General features: G+C 37.7%; 1 protein-coding gene across 3 annotated transcripts in view; it reads right to left on the reverse strand.

Annotated features, from left to right (window-relative positions):
• RGS7 (regulator of G protein signaling 7) overlaps positions 1–17,344 on the reverse strand; it is a 565,752-nt gene that overhangs the window by 293,059 nt on the left and 255,349 nt on the right. For all 3 annotated transcript variants that reach the window (XM_037822014.1, XM_037822002.1, XM_037822011.1), the window contains exon 3: positions 3,384–3,480. In XM_037822014.1, the coding sequence (XP_037677942.1) occupies positions 3,384–3,480 (97 nt within the window). The remainder of the gene's footprint in view (positions 1–3,383; positions 3,481–17,344) is intronic.

A 17,344-nucleotide genomic window follows, 5' to 3' on the forward strand; every position in this document is an offset into this window, starting at 1 on the left:
CAAGGATATTATTCCTCTGGTTCCTGGGAGCATGGAAACCAGGAGACTGAAATCAACAACTCCAAGATCAAAATTAGGAAATTGTTGGGTATTTAGTTGGAAGAAAAGCATTTAACAGGAAAAGCTCCCATAAAGTTTGTTATATTATCTGGATTCTTTGACAGAGTTCTGATTCTGGACTTCAGATGCTGTTGGGGGAGGGAATTGCACTGATCCTTTCTCAGCACAGCTGCTTGCACATGTGATGGATTTAGGCATCACTTGGCCTCTGTCTTTACCTTTGAAGCCTGGGAGCTGCCTGGTGGAGTTGAGTAGTGCTCATTCCTCCTCCAGGCTGTTGACATCTACCAGTTTTATGGGTTGAGGATGCTCTTGGCTTAAGAGTAAGGGAACCCGTTCTCTCTCCCCTAAGTGAAACTTATAAAAAATAAACCTATTGGATGGACCGGGATGGCCTGAACTGAGGAAAGTTTGCAGAAAAATAACCAGAGCCCTTGAAAGGATTGCACAGTGGGAATCAAAAGGAGCTGTTCAAGTGAGTTGGCCACTGCACCCAGCATGAGTAAAACCTGAGTGTTGGTCTAGAACCCAGTCTAGGTATGCGGTAGGGCCTAGATGCTGCATTTCTAATAAGTTTCCCAGTGATGCTATACTTTTGGTCCGTGACCACAGTGTAAGTAGTGTAGGGAACATAAATGGATAACCTGAAAGAGCTATATTAACAATAACTATGGCCTTTTTTCCCCCTTATGGAACTGTCTAGAGCAAGGGTAGAGTCCTATTCCCAACTATTGCACTACCCTCTTCTCACACTTCTTGGATTTTCCATCACAGTTGAATTCCAGTTCTACTGAAGTGGCCAGATCCCTTGTTTGATTAGTAGAATGTGAGGCTGACTCAGGGAGAGGAGGGAGAAGCAGAAAGAGTGAGGAGAACAAGCAGCAGAAAGCAAGTTGGGCCACAAAAGTACTTAGGAATTAACATTTTCCAGGAACCATCAGAAATATCTAGGGAGGGAACTTCTCAAAAATAGACTGGAAGCCCTGCTAGTAAAGTGAATAAGGATTGAAGCTACTGTGATTTGGAGATATTACAAAGAGGGTGGTAAATACTAGACATAGTAGTTACATCTACGGCAAAGCGTCTAATTGAAACTGTGAGAAGGCAGCAAGCTCCTGAAGAGCTTCTAGGGAACATAAAATGATAATTTGAAACTAATTACATCAATATGAAAGTTGTTATTTGATATTCTCTTTATTTAATGGCTATCACTATTGCCTTATTTTAATGAACATTAAAACAATTACCAGGGATTTCAGGTTCATTCTCAATCTGTATGTTAATCCCTTAATATCAATTATGATCTTGGTATTCTCAATCAAGAATTCTTCCAATAGGCTGCTATTGATGTATTGTTATATAAATAATTCAATCAAAATTTTAAACTTCACTAGGACAGATGACTCAAATTTGCAGCCTGGATCAATCTGATGACAAACATATTTTGTTTAGTTTGTATCTTGGCATGAAAATTCCTGAATTGGAATACTTTTCCATAAGCCATGCACTATTCCCAGTCTAGATCAGCAATTTCATGCATTTATCTGCCTGGATTCTGATGGGATTTCAGTTTACAACCCTGTATTGAAGATCATCCCTTGTATTGGCTAATCAAAATATCAGTAATATTTTGTCATATTTATGATTAGATGTAAAGTTAACTCCCAGAGTTCTTGACAGCAGGAAGCTTAACATTTATTAGGGAGTATAGGACATACACAAAAATAACTATAAGACAAAATAAAGCACAGTAACTGTTATTACAGAGGCACACATCAAGTTTTTTGGGAGCTCACAGACAGAAAGATCAGGATAGTTTTCATACAAGAGAGCTCTGGGCTGAATATATTGCATATTGGATAGAATTTATAGACAGAAAATCCTGGAAGTGGGATGGAGAGGCCTAGAACCCTGGCTGGAGAGAAGAGATGGAGGAACATCACAGATGTGGGAAAATACAGGATGCCATCAAAGAAGCGCAAGAAAAGAAACTGGAACAAAGTGGGCATGAAAGGGAGTAACAGGAAAAAAAGAGGTGTTAGAGCAAAACGTCATTCTGTCATACTTCTCCCCTGCTCCAATCTCTCTCTCTCCCTTCTGAAAGCAGTACAGCTCCCAGACCCCAATACCTGGGCCAGCTTATCGGCTATTCTGATCCCATTTATTACTCTCTTACCAAGGTTCAAGGCCTCCTGATCTTCCCTCTTTCGTGTTCCTGAGAAAGCATCACGAAGGTCTGTACATGAATCCGGTCAAGCAGCCTGCCCTCCGCATGCTCACGCATCCACCCCCTTGCACTCGTGACTCCCTGTCAAGGCTGTGTCTGTCTGATCATGCCTCTCCCGTAAGCTACGTGAGGCCATGCCCCAGCATGCCCAAGTCCCCACTACTGAGGCCTTTGCTGCATCATGGAGATGGAGCACCAATTTCTAACTTCTTACTATCTTCTTGGGCTTCTCCAGTCACCTCCAATCAAACCTATGGGTTTCCCTATTTCTGACAATGATTCTTCTTTTCTCTCCATCATCCAATCAAAAATACATCTGGTTCATGTCTTCCTTTATGCTGCATACCAAGTCGCCATGCTTTTTGCTCTCTACTCTTTTAATATGGGATATCAGAAGATTGGCACCAAACCATTCCTGCTGGTGACAATAGCCCTTACTGAATGCCAATTCATCCTGAACAATTTCATCATAGCATTCTCCACAAAAAAATTCATGTCTCCTTTCTTGCCATATATCAAATCTAAATTCTTTTGGTTGGCTTTCAATGACCTTCCTAACCTGACCCAACTCCATGTATTCCATCTTATTTCCTACAACGTCTTGTCTCCCCACCCTGTTCTCTGCAATTTGGTCCCTTCCCAGTTCTGCACACACAGCAGGCAGTGGCAGTGGTGTGGGACTTCAATAATTCCTCATCTTTCAAACTCAACTCCTCACTGCTCTTCCAGAACCCTTTCCTGACTCCTAACTAATTTCTTCACCCTCCTAACTTCCACTTATAATCTATATCACATTATTTCATACATCTTTATTTCTGTGTTGTTTGTATTATTTCACATTTGTTTATTATGTCTTTGCAACTAACAGTATGCTTTCTCAGAATGAGGTCATGATTTTGCCTTACTGTTTTGTTTTTTTTTTTTATTATACCACCATTTCAAGTGTCTAATATGACGATGAACATGGCATAGGCATTTTATAACTAGTTATTGATTACTGAGTTAGAGAAAGTTTCAATGTGAAGGACTGGAATAGATTTTGAGTACAACAATGTTGCTGGAGAAAAAAACAGAGATACATTGTATACAAACTTACCAGAGAAGACACTAGGTATCTTGGAAAGAAAGCTTTTGACGGTACGAATAGGAATTCCATTTTTTTCATCCTGCATGCGTGCTATGACGTCTTCCATCTAAATAACAATAATAAAATAATTAAAGCCTTTTAAAAGTTGAACTGTTTGTGAGAAATTAGTTTTCATAACAATTTTGGATACCAGCTTTATCCTATTAAGACTAATGCCACCTTCTTACCTTTCTAGACCTTATCACATTAATATTTTCAGTTTGGTTAAGGTGAGATGGTGAAAACAGCAAGAAAAATGGCCACATTATTGTCCATTTAGCTACTAATAGGAATCTTGTGCAGTTAATATTGCCTCTCTCCTGGTGTCACATCTTTTGGTTATAAATGTTGAGATAAAAGAGCATTTGTTTTTGAAGTTATCAGAAACCATTGTCATAGCAAAATTCACACTTCTCTCTACTGAATTCAGTGCAAAAAAAATAGAACACTTAAAAGCATCTGTTTGGATTTCCTTCTCAAGCAAAAGAGTTTCTATGATTTGGTTTAATCTTATATTTCTAAGGTTAGAAATACAGTCCTTCCTAGAAATAAAGGACTGATGGAAACAACTGCTGTTTCTCTCGCACAGACGCTTCACTGAACTGTGATATGAAATGCGTGCGCACACACACACTTACCATAATGAATGTTATACCCAGCCTTCTTCCTATTTAGTGGATTCCACTCTATCTGTCTTTCTATCTGGTTAGTATCACCCTTTTGAAAATTTTCCACAGTTTTAAAGAACAGCAGTTCACAAAGCCTCATATGGAATTTAGCTCTGAAAGTCATTCATTCAAATTACAGCCTCAGATTTTTCTTGTGTGCTTAAAAACCTGTGGCACACACATACACATACAAACATACCCAGGTCATAGGATGGAACTCAAAATCCATTCATTCATTTACTTATTCCACAAACATTTACTGATTACCAGCTCTAGACTAGATTTACCACTAGGCACTATGGATAAACACCCTCAAAAAATCCAGCCAATAATGAAAACAATGGTAGAACTTGACTAAGAACTGTAGTTTAATAGTGTTATACCAATGTTAATTTCATTTTTGATAATTCCACTATGGTTATGTAAGATGTTAACATTAGGAGAAGCTGAGTAAAGGGTATATAGGAACTCTATGTACTTTTCATGCAACTTTTCTGTAAGTCTAAAACTATTCCAAAATAAAAAGTAAAAAAAATTCAGTCTAAACTTCATCTCAATGAATAATCAAATTTTCATCAACAACTTTAGAATGGCTTTCAGCTAAGAAACCTTACTTACTCAGATCAGTATTATCAAATTTATTAATATAAGAAAACAGTGGGGATGAGGAAAGAATGAGTTTCAGACTCAGGTTTGTATTTGACTCTCAACTCTTCTATTTATTATCCATGTTCCTTTAAGCAAATAAGTAACCTGTCTGAGGTGTGGTCTCCTCAACTGTAAAATGGTGATAATAATACATGTAATAATTCCTTCATGGTTCTTCTTAGGTTTGGGTTGGGGCTAGTGTGTAAGTTTTGAAGAATAAACAATCCACATATAAACAACACTGTACATTGATAAGACAATAATAAATGGATTTCAAATGCCCATGCACACTTTTGATACTTAGGGAATTCTTATACTCTATTACTCTTGTTTCTTTTCACATGGAGAGAGTGCCATTAGCCTGAATTTTCTGTCCCCTAACTCACTGCATTCTAGGAGAGCTGGGTTGATTTATCTGATAGAAAAGTTGGGAATGAGATATTTGCCTGCAGCCTGAATCTTGCTCTACCAATGTGGAAAGAGGCTGCCCTACTCGGTAAGGACAACACGACTGGCTGAGTTTGTTCAGTATTGGGTTTCAGCATTAAAGCTTACTTGTGCACAAACACTCTCCAATAACAGCTTTATCAGCTATGAGTTTTGAGGATATACTGTTACCCCATCAGCCTTAACCTTTGGTTGTGTTTCTCAGTTGGTTAAGAATTTAGATAAGAAAGAAAGGTGTTTTTAATTGGGGTCCCAAAAGACCCCAACAATAACCACATATCCTGCTTTATATTAAATGAAGATATTACATTAAAGTATAGAAACACAAAAATAGATATACTCTCATGACTTTTTCTTTGGCTACTCTTTGCCTTTGATTCACCTGACACAATGTTCAGAAATGAAGAATAAGCTGCTTTGCCTAGTATCAGACTCTAAGTCCTTGTATTATCTCCTTAACAGCTTAAACCAGGCCAGATTAAACAGACATGGAAATCTCTTTGACTCTCACCTTAATCACTTCAGCAGCCAGGGAAATGGTGACAGTCACCTCTGATTAGAGGCAGAATTAAAGTGCTTTGCCTGCTGCAAAGTTACATCGTGTCTCGGTTCACTGGAACCCAAAGGAGCAAGACTAGGGATCTGGGAACTGAAAGGACCTCTGTGGTTGTATTTTTTAAAAACCTTCAATTTTTCTGCACCATAATTTCCAAAATAGAAAAAGAAATTAAGATCCCTGTAAAAATGGGAGTGTGTTCTAGATGTAACAGTTACGTGAAAATATGAACATGGAAGCATATTTAATTGTTTCTGTCATTATTCAGGCATGATTTATCCATGAACCTTGCTATGGCCTAGAATTAAAAAAAAAAACAACAAAAAAAACTGGTTTCTAAAAGCTAAAATCAGTCACAAAGGCCACATATAAAAACCCATCCATCTTATCCACTGAAGTTCCCTCAAACATTCATAGACTCATAGTCTATTTATTTTTATATTAAATAGTCTATTTATTTTCATACTAAGCATGGTTTCAACAAGATTTATTCTCTGCTTTACCACAATTAGCAATAGTAAATTGGATGAGGAGGAAGATACTAAATTCAGGCAAATTAATAGAACAAGCTAGATGGAAAGATGACAGAGAACTATAAAAAGTAACTCTAGTAAGTATTAAAACACTTTGGGACAATTTAGTAATTTAATAATTTAGTTTGAGGCCAAGAAGGCTCAGATACCTCAAGCATCAAAAGGTATCTCAAGCATCTTTACACACACACACACACACACACACACACACACACACACACACATTTACATACATATATATATATGTACATACATATATATTCCCAAGAATGCCTTTGAGTGATGAAGGGCTGCAGTGTGTTTTCACTCTCATATGTCTGATGAAGAAGGTAGAGTAACATGGAAACTTTGAGCAAGAGATACCAGAACACGGACAACAGACAGGTGACTTGGATGTGCTCTTAGGTCCGTGAGGTTTTCTCTTTGAATCTCATTTTCTTCTCTTTTAAAGTGAGAGGTTAAAGCAAGTCATCTATAAGACTTCTAGCTACGAAATTGTTGATGCCCATTATCAGCATTCAACTGAGTAAGCTTTACTCACTTCAACCAAAGAGCCAATTCCCCCTCAGAGACAGATAGATGAGCTTACCAAATTTAACACAGCTTTCTTACAAATGTACTTGTTTCCAACTGTCAACACATTTTCATTTCAGTGCAAATAGCAAAGTGATTAAGAGTTTGCATTTGGGTCTGACAGATCTGAGTTTGAATCCTGGCTGTGTTCCTTATAAACTGTATAAACAACTAAGTTGCTTTAATGAAACTAAATTAAATGTTAATTAAATGTTTACCATAATGCCATCCTCCTCCTCCTCCTCTTACTCCTCCTCATTAAGATAATTTTCTTCCCTCAACACCACACCAAGAATTCAAAGGCACTTAGGGGTAGTGTTTACAATCCAACTAGCAAAGTCAATTGTGATCCTGTGCCAAATATTTATTAAAAGCAAAAAATTGTAATTCATGAAGTAGACAGAAATGCCTATGGACAATCTCTATCTTAGATTTCTTAAAGAGGACTGCATTAGTGTTTATCCCTGAAAGAAAGGGAATTCAATTAGGAGAAATATCAGGAAGAATATTTGTGCATATCAGCAAGAACTATGTAAACTCTGAAAAAGAATATATAGAAGAAAGGGAAAATGAGAATACATATATTTCTGAAAAGATGAAAATGTCTTTGCTGTCATATTGATGAATTAGCCCCTTGAAGTTCTTTATGGGAAAGAAGAATTGCATTGAGCATTCTTTACAAAACTATTCTTTTTTTTATACAAACTGATTCACTCTGGTAAGTGATAAAAGGGAAACAATCATCTTCTGGAAAGCATTTCTGAGAATTTCTATGGCTCAACTCTTACAAAACTTTTTGTTATTTCTATTATGGACCCTTCACATTTTAGTTACAAGTATTATTGTCTGTTTTCCCTTAGATAGGAATTTCTTCAGGAAAGAAATCTTATCTTACACATCTTTGTATGGCTAGTATACAAAGCGCCCATAATGGAGGCTTGATAAAATGACTGCTGTATTTTTGATTTTTTTTCTGAGAGATCCAAAGTGACAATACTAAATTAATTTAAGAGTTTGTTTTGAGGTGTTTTTCCCTCCTTCTGACATTTGGGGAAAAATAGGCTATAAAATTTGTGGCAATGGAGAGTTCAATGTACTATATTTTAAAACACTCATTCTTTCTGTTCCATTTAATGCAGGAATTTTTCAGCTTGTTTATCAGAGGAATTTCTTCATTCAAAACATGAGAGCCAATCATTGGCTATTTATGAGGCTGTCTTCCTGCTTATCTACGTGCCACTCAGATTCACTGTCAAGTATTAGCTCTCAAGATCAAGATGAAAGACACTACTGAACTTTAACATGCTGCTCTTTTTCTGGGAATTCATAATTAGCTTTTCCTTTAGAATAGTTTAGATGTCACTCCAAGGCTATGATGTATTTCAAACACTGCTCAGGTTAAACAGTCCTCGCCCCCACATTTTGCTAAGTGAAAGAGGGAGCACATTGTGCAGGTACATCTTCTCTGAAGAGAGTTGCTAATTATTTAAGAGGGGCCGGCAGACAGGGGACACCCACATACCAATGAAAACAGGATCACTGCCTTGAAACCTTTCTAGTTCCCTAATGTTCTAAACAATGATGCAAGTTTAATTAAATGTACTTGCAGCTGTATTTGCCAGAACTTTATCACAATATCATTACTATTGACTTCATTAAGCCAATAGCTTTACAGAAACACTCTGACTGTAGGCAAAACGTTTGTATGAGGTAAAACTAAAACATTTTGCACTCTGTAGTTCTGAAGGAGAGATGAATCAATCAAAATTTCAAAGGAAGTTTTCCAACTTCTTAATGTAATCTACCATTAAGCACAAGCATATGGAGATATAAAAGAGACTAAATTGGCATACTAAGTGGGCTTTTTCCTATGCGCACAAAATTTCAAATTATTGTATCATCATTTTAACTGCCAACCATGAAAATGGGTGGAACTATCACTAAAGTGCTTCTTGGATTTCATAGGACAATTAGGTGGAGGCAGGTACAATTTAAATTTGCCTGTAATTCTCTTTTTCCTTCAGAAAGACTTTCTAAAGAAGAAAATGATTTGCACTTCTGAATTCAATATGAAAGCAAGATGAGAAAGTAGTCATCCTCTAATGAAAGTTAAATGGGAATATTGAGATTAAAATTTGCAACCACACCTCTTATTTTTGCTGCAATAATTCAACTGAAGCTACTTCTAATTGGTATGATTTTACCCGTGTTACAGTTGATGGTAGTATCTTAACAGAAATTACTCTTTTCATATGCAAAAGCTGCCATTTCCTAGAATAATCACATCTAAAAATTATAAACAAATAAAATCTAGTTACCTGTAAATCTCTCCCAGTTAATCTTGAATATAAGTTTATTTTTTCAAAAGCAATAAATAATCAAAAAACTTTGAGATTTTATCCTTTTGTGATTCTATAGAAAAAGATTTTTTTTCTTTCTAACTGGTAGTTGTTGTTTTTGTTTTTAAATAAAGCATTTATCCCAGCCATCTCAAGGGATATAACCTCTACTCAAAATATATGAATGGATGATAGATAGATAGGTAGATAGATAGATGTAGATTCATTCAACTTGTTAAGATTACTTGGGTTACAAGTGACAGAATCTCAACTTGAATACATTGTCCCCAACGAGGAAATGCATTGTAAGTCTCCTGGCATGTTTCACGTAACTCAGAGCTGAGACTACACATGGGTTTCAAGCACAGCTGGCCTTCAGGACATTCACTCTGCCTCCCATCTCCACTCCTCTTCTTATGTCAGCCTCACTTTTCTTCTTGGCCCACAAGCTTCTCTTACTTCTTCAGTGCATGGGGCAGCGAACAAGACTGCCCATATCTTCTGTACTTTACACTTTATAGTCTGGAAACTCATTCTCATGCCTAAATTTTTAGCTAAAACTTTAATTCATAATGCTAGAGTAGGCTGGAGGTGGAAGAGATGCTTGACAGACAAAGCAAAGGTGTTCAGTATAGCTTTATTCTGTATGAAGTCTCTCAAAAGGCAGAAGGATAGAGCTTTATAGTAGAAACATATGAGAGAAACAGCCTGAAAATAGAGAGAGGGGCTGACAAATAATAAGCTAGAACAAGAGAAAAATTAAAAGTGATGCAGAGAAGGACCAAGGGACAAACAAGCAAACTAGCTGGAGACAAAAGGAAATAGTGAAATCAAATAAGCTACTGCATAATTTACAGGTAATCTTTGGCCATGGTAGCATTTGGCCCATGAGTTAGAAAATACCGGGATGTTAAATATATGTGACAGAGAAAATTAAGTTTTTGGATTTTTATTGTTGTTGTTCTTATGAGATATCACTTCTTTAATTTTCTAAAGGAGTATGATGGCTAATCTGTATTGCAATATGAGTTCAGTTAAGAGAGTTGTCAATGTCTCCTGGAAAATTTGGGAAAGGCTTCATAGAAAAGGTTAAAATTAAGCTGGGCCAGAGGGTGGACAGAAAAAGATAGGGTAAAAGAATGTAGAACAGGTGGATGCCTTACATCAATGGCTTCACTGTAGCTTCCAGGTAGGAATGGGCAAGAACTTTGCTTGAAATGAGGAACTGAATTGGTATCCTTCTTCTCCTTCTCCCCATCTATCCCAAAATTTTAATCTCTCTGAAACATACCTGATAATTCTCACACCCATTTCACTTTATCGTCGACTCAGTTCATGTATATCCAGTTTGAAATTCTCTCTTAAATATAAGACTCCTTAGCTCCTATTTGACCCACCCCAGTTCACCCAATTGACTACTCACAGAATTAACTCTGGAACAAGTATTTAAGTATTTCACCTCTTGTTTGAAATTTTCATTGACTTAATATGACCTATGGCTCTCCATAAGTTGAATAACCATTGAAAATTTTCCACGTGGTCCAAACTGGCATTCTCATCTTATATCCTGCTACTCTCCTAGCTGTGCTCCAAACATGCTCAGCAATGTCCAAGAAGGTTTAAGCACAAACTGTAACCAATAAGTGGTAGATTTTGATAAGTTAAGAGGCATATTGTAAGCTTGAGAGCAAACATTCAGAAAATAACTTAAAAAAAAATTAAGAATCAATAAAACAATTAAAATGTTACATTAGGAAAAAAAGTATATCCGGAGGTGGGGCAAGATGGCGGACTGGTAAGCTGTATGTTTTAGTTACTCCTCCAGGAAAGTAGGTAGAAAGCCAGGAACTCCATGGACTGGACACCACAGAGCAATCTGACTTTGGGCATACTTCATACAGCACTCAAGAAAATATGGAACTGCTGAGATCAGCGAAATCTGTAAGTTTTTGTGGCCAGGGGACCCGCACCCCTTCCTGCCAGGCTCAGTCCCGTGGGAGGAGGGGCCGTCAGCTCCGGGAAGGAGAAGGGAGAACTGCAGTGGCAGCACTTATCGGAAACTCATTCTACTGATCCAAACTCCAACCACAGATAGACTGAGACCAGACAACAGAGAATCTGAAAGCAGGCAGCCCAGCAGAGAGGAGACAGGCATAGACAAAAACAGCACAAAAAACTCCAAAATAAAAGCGGAGTATTTTTGGAGTTCTGGTGAACATAGAAAGTGGAAGGGCAGAGCTCAGGCCCTGAGGCTCATATGCAAATCCTGAAGAAAAGCTGATCTCTCTGCCCTGTGGACCTTTCCTTAATAGTCCTAATTGCTTTGTCCCTTAGGATTTCAATAACCCATTAGATCTGTGAGGAGGGCCCCCTTTTTTTTTTTAATCATTTTTTCTTTTTCTAAAACAATTACTCTAAGAAGCCCAAAACAGAAAGCCTCAAAGACTTGCAATTTGGGCAGGTCAAGACAAGAGCAGAACTAAGAGAGCTCTGAGACAAAAGGCAATAATCCAGTGGCTGAGAAAATTCACTAAACACCACAACTTCCCAAGAAAAGGGGGGTGTCTGCTCACAGCCATCATCCTGGTGGAAAGGAAACACTCCTGCCCATCACCAGCCCCATAGCCCAGAGCTGCCCCAGACAACCCAGTGTGATGGAAGTGCTTCAAATAACAGGCACACACCACAAAACTGGGCGTGGACATTAGCCTTCCCTGCAACCTCAGCTGATTGTCCCAGAGTTGGGAAGGTGGAGAAGTGTGAATTAACAAAGCCCCATTCAGCCATCATTTCAGCAGACTGGGAGCCTCCCTACACAGCCCAGCAGCCCAGAACTGCCCTGGGGGGATGGCACTCACCTGTGACATAGCACAGTCATCCCTCAACAGAGGACCAGGGGGTGCACGGCCTGGAAGAGGGACCCACTTGCAACTCTCAGGAGCCATACGCCAATACCAAGGACTTGTGGGTCAGTGGCAGAGACAAACTGTGGCAGGACTGAACTGAAGGATTAGACTATTGCAGCAGCTTTAAAACTCCAGGATAATCAGGGAGATTTGATTGTTAGAGCCACCCCCCCCCCCCCCCCGATCGCCCAGAAACACACCCTATATACCGGGTGGGCAACACCAACTACACACGCAAGCTTGGTACACCAATTGGACCCCACAAGACTCACTCCCCCACTCACCACAAAGGCAAAGCAGGGGAGAACTGGCTTGTGGAGAACAGGTGGCTCATAGATGCCACCTGCTGGTTAGTTAGAGAAAGTGTACTCCACGAAGCTGTAGATCTGATAAATCAGAGATAAGGACTTCAATTGGTCTACAAATCCTAAAAGAACCCTATAAAGCTAAGCAAATGCCAAGAGGCCAAAAGCAACAGAAAATTATAAAGCATATGAAAAAACCAGACGATATGGATAACCCAAGCCCAAGCACCCAAATCAAAAGATCAGAACAGACACAGCACCTAGAGCAGCTACTCAAAGAACTAAAGATGAACAATGAGACCATAGTACAGGATACAAAGGATATTAAGAAGACCCTAGAAGAGCATAAAGAAGACATTGCAAGACTAAATAAAAAAAATAGATGATCTTATGGAAATTAAAGAAACTGTTGACCAAATTAAAAAGATTCTGGACACTCACAGTACAAGACTAGAGGAAGCTGAACAATGAATCAGTGACCTGGAAGATGACAGAATGGAAAATGAAAGCATAAAAGAAAGAATGGGGAAAAAAATTGAAAAAATTGAAACAGACCTAAGGGATACGATAGATAATATAAAACGTCTGAATATAAGACTCCTTGGTGTTCCAGAAGGGGAAGAAAAGGGTAAAGGTATAGGAAGAGTATTCAGAGAAATTGTTGCGGAAAACTTCCCAAATCTTCTAAACAACATAAATACACAAATCATAAATGCTCAGCGAACCCCAAATAGAATAAATCCAAATAAACCCACTCCGAGACATATTCTGATCACACTGTCAAACACGGAAGAGAAGGAGCAAGTTCTGAAAGCAGCAAGAGAAAAGCAATTCACCACATACAAAGGAAACAGCATAAGACTAAGTACTGACTACTCAGCAGCCACCATGGAGGCGAGAAGGCAGTGGCACGATATATTTAAAATTCTGAGTGAGAAAAATTTCCAACCAAGAATACTTTATCCAGCAAAGCTCTCCTTCAAATTTGAAGGAGAGCTTAAAATTTTCACAGACAAACAAATGCTGAGAGAATTTGCTAACAAGAGACCTGCCGTACTGGAGATACTAAAGGGAGCCCTACAGACAGAGAAACAAAGAAAGGACAGAGAGACTTGGAGAAAGGTTCAGTACTAAAGAGATTCGGTATGGGTACAATAAAGGATATTAATAGAGAGAGGGGAAAAATATATATGACAAACATAAACCAAAGGATAAGATGGCGGATTCAAGAAATGCCTTCACGGTTATAACGTTGAACGTAAATGGATTAAACTCCCCAATTAAAAGATATAGATTCGCAGAATGGATCAAAAAAAATGAACCATCAATATGTTGCATACAAGAGACTCATCTTAGACACAGGGACACAAAGAAATTGAAAGTGAAAGGATGGAAAAAAATATTTCATGCCAGCTACAGCCAAAAGAAAGCAGGTGTAGCAATATTAATCTCAGATAAAATAGACTTCAAATGCAGGGATGTTTTGAGAGACAAAGAAGGCCACTACATACTAATAAAAGGGGCAATTCAGCAAGAAGAAATAACAATCTTAAATGTCTATGTACCCAATCAAGGTGCCACAAAATACATGAGAGAAACACTGGCAAAACTAAAGGAAGAAATTGGGATGTTTCCACAATAATTGTGGGAGACTTCAACACATCACTCTCTCCTATAGATAGATCAACCAGACAGAAGACCAATAAGGAAATTGAAAATCTAAACAATCTGATAAATGAATCAGATTTAACAGACATATACAGGACATTACATCCCAAATCACCAGGATACACATACTTTTCTAGTGCTCATGGAACTTTCTCCAGAATAGATCATATGCTGGGACATAAAACAAGCCTCAATAAATTCAAAAAGATTGAAATTATTCAAAACCCATTCTCTGACCACAATGGAATATAATTAGAAGTCAATAACCATCAGAGACTTAGAAAATTCACAAATACCTGGAGGTTAAACAACACACTCCTAAACAATCAGTGGGTTAAAGAAGAAATAGCAAGAGAAATTGCTAAATATATAGAGACGAATGAAAATGAGAACACAACATACCAAAACCTATGGGATGGGGCAAAAGCAGTACTGAGGGGGAAATTTATAGCACTAAACGCATGTATTAAAAAGGAAGAAAGAGCCAAAATCAAAGAACTAATGGATCAACTGAAGAAGCTAGAAAATGAAGAGCAAACCAATCCTAAACCAAATAGAAGAAAAGAAATAACAAGGATTAAAGCAGAAATAAATGACATAGAGAACAAAAAAACAATAGAGAGGATAAATATCACCAAAAGTTGGTTCTTTGAGAAGATCAACAAGATCGACAAGCCCCTAGCTAGACTGACAAAATCAGAAAGAGAGAAGACCCATATAAACAAAATAATGAATGAAAAAGGTGACATAACTGCAGATCCTGAAGAAATTAAAAAAATTATAAGAAGATACTATGAACAACTGTATGCCAACAAACTGGATAATGTAGAGGAAATGGACAATTTCCTGGAAACATATGAACAACCTAGACTGACCAGAGAAGAAATAGAAGACCTCAATCAACCCATCACAAGCAAAGAGATCCAATCAGTCATCAAAAATCTTCCCACAAATAAATGCCCAGGGCCAGATGGCTTCACAGGGGAATTCTACCAAACTTTCCAGAAAGAACTGACACCAATCTTACTCAAACTCTTTCAAAACATTGAAGAAAATGGAACACTACCTAACTCATTTTATGAAGCTAACATCAATCTAATACCAAAACCAGGCAAAGATGCTACAAAAAAGGAAAACTACCGGCTAATCTCCCTAATGAATATAGATGCAAAAATCCTCAACAAAATACTTGCAAATCGAATCCAAAGACACATTAAAAAAATCATACACCATGACCAAGTGGGGTTCATTCCAGGCATGCAAGGATGGTTCAACATAAGAAAATCAATCAATGTATTACAACACATTAAAAATTCGAAAGGGAAAAATCAAACGATCATCTCAATAGATGCTGAAAAAGCATTTGACAAAATCCAACATCCGTTTTTGATAAAAACACTTCAAAAGGTAGGAATTGAAGGAAACTTCCTCAGTATGATAAAGAGGATATATGAAAAACCCACAGCCAGCATAGTACTCAATGGTGAGAGACTGAAAGCCTTCCCTCTAACATCAGGAACAAGACAAGGATGCCCGCTCTCACCACTGTTATTCAACATTGTGCTGGAAGTGCTAGCCAGGGCACTCCGGCAAGACAAAGAAACAAAAGGCATCCAAATTGGAAAGGAAGAAGTAAAACTGTCATTGTTTGCAGATGATATGCTCTTATATCTGGAAATCCCTGAAAAATCGACAATACAGCTACTAGAGCTAATAAACAAATTTAGCAATGTAGCGGGATACAAGATTAATGTACATAAGTCAGTAATATTTCTATATGCTAAAAATGAACAAACTGAAGAGACACTGAAGAAAAAGATACCATTTTCAATAGCAATAAAAAAATCAAGTACCTAGGAATAAACTTAACCAAAGATGTAAAAGACCTATACAAAGAAAACTACATAATTCTATTAAAAGAAATAGAAGGGGACCTTAAAAGATGGAAAAATATTCCATGTTCATGGATAGGAATGCTAAATGTCATTAAGATGTCAATTCTACCCAAACTCATCTACATATTCAATGCAATCCCAATCAAAATTCCAACAACCTACTTTGCAGACTTGGAAAAGCTAGTTATCAAATTTATTTGGAAAGGGAAGATGCCTCGAATTGCTAAAGACACTCTAAAAAAGAAAAATGAAGTGGGAGGACTTACACTCCCTGACTTTGAAGCTTATTATAAAGCCACAGTATTAAAAACAGCATAGTATTGGCAAAAAGATAGACATATAAATCAATGGAATCTAATTGAGAATTCAGAGATAGACCCCCAGATCTATGACCTACTGATCTTTGAGAAGACCCCCAAAGTCACTGAACTGAGTCATAATGGTCTTTTCAACAAATGGGGCTGGGAGAGTTGGATATCCATATCCAAAAGAATGAAAGAGGACCCCTACCTCACACCCTACACAAAAATGAACTCAAAATGGACCAAAGATCTCAATATAAATGAAAGTACCATAAAACTCCTAGAAGATAATGTAGGAAAACATCTTCAAGACCTTGTATTAGGCGGCCACTTCCTAGACTTCACACCCAAATCACAAGCAACAAAAGAAAAAATATATAAATGGGAACTCCTCAAGCTTAGAAGTTTCTGCACCTCAAAAGAATTTCTCAAAAAGGTAAAGAGGCAGCCAACTCAATGGGAAAAAATTTTTGGAAACCATGTATCTGACAAAAGACTGATATCTTGCATATATAAAGAAATCCTACAACTCAATGACAATAGTACAGACAGCCCAAGTATAAAATGGGCAAAAGATATGAAAAGACAATTCTCTGAAGAAGAAATACAAATGGCCAAGAAACACATGAAAAAATGTTCAGCTTCACCAGCTGTTAGAGAGATGCAAATTAAGACCACAATGAGATACCATCTCACACCGATTAGAATGGCTGCCATTAAACAAACAGGAAACTACAAATGCTGGAGGGGATGTGGAGAAATTGGAAATCTTATTCATTGTTGGTGGGACTGTATAATGGTTCAGCCACTCTGGAAGTCAGTTTGGCAGTTCCTTAGAAAACTAGATACAGAGTTACCATTCGATCCAGCGATTGCACTTCTCGGTATATACCCGGAAGATCGGAAAGCAGTGACACGAACAGATATCTGCACGCCAATGTTCATAGCAGCATTATTCACAATTGCCAAGAGATGGAAGCAACCCAAATGTCCTTCAACAGATGAGTGGATAAATAAAATGTGGTATATACACACGATGGAATACTACAAGGCAGTAAGAAGGAACAATGTCGTGAAACATATGACAACAT

Source organism: Choloepus didactylus, chromosome 2 (genome assembly GCF_015220235.1).
Source record: "Choloepus didactylus isolate mChoDid1 chromosome 2, mChoDid1.pri, whole genome shotgun sequence".
NCBI classification, from domain to species: domain Eukaryota; kingdom Metazoa; phylum Chordata; class Mammalia; order Pilosa; family Megalonychidae; genus Choloepus; species Choloepus didactylus.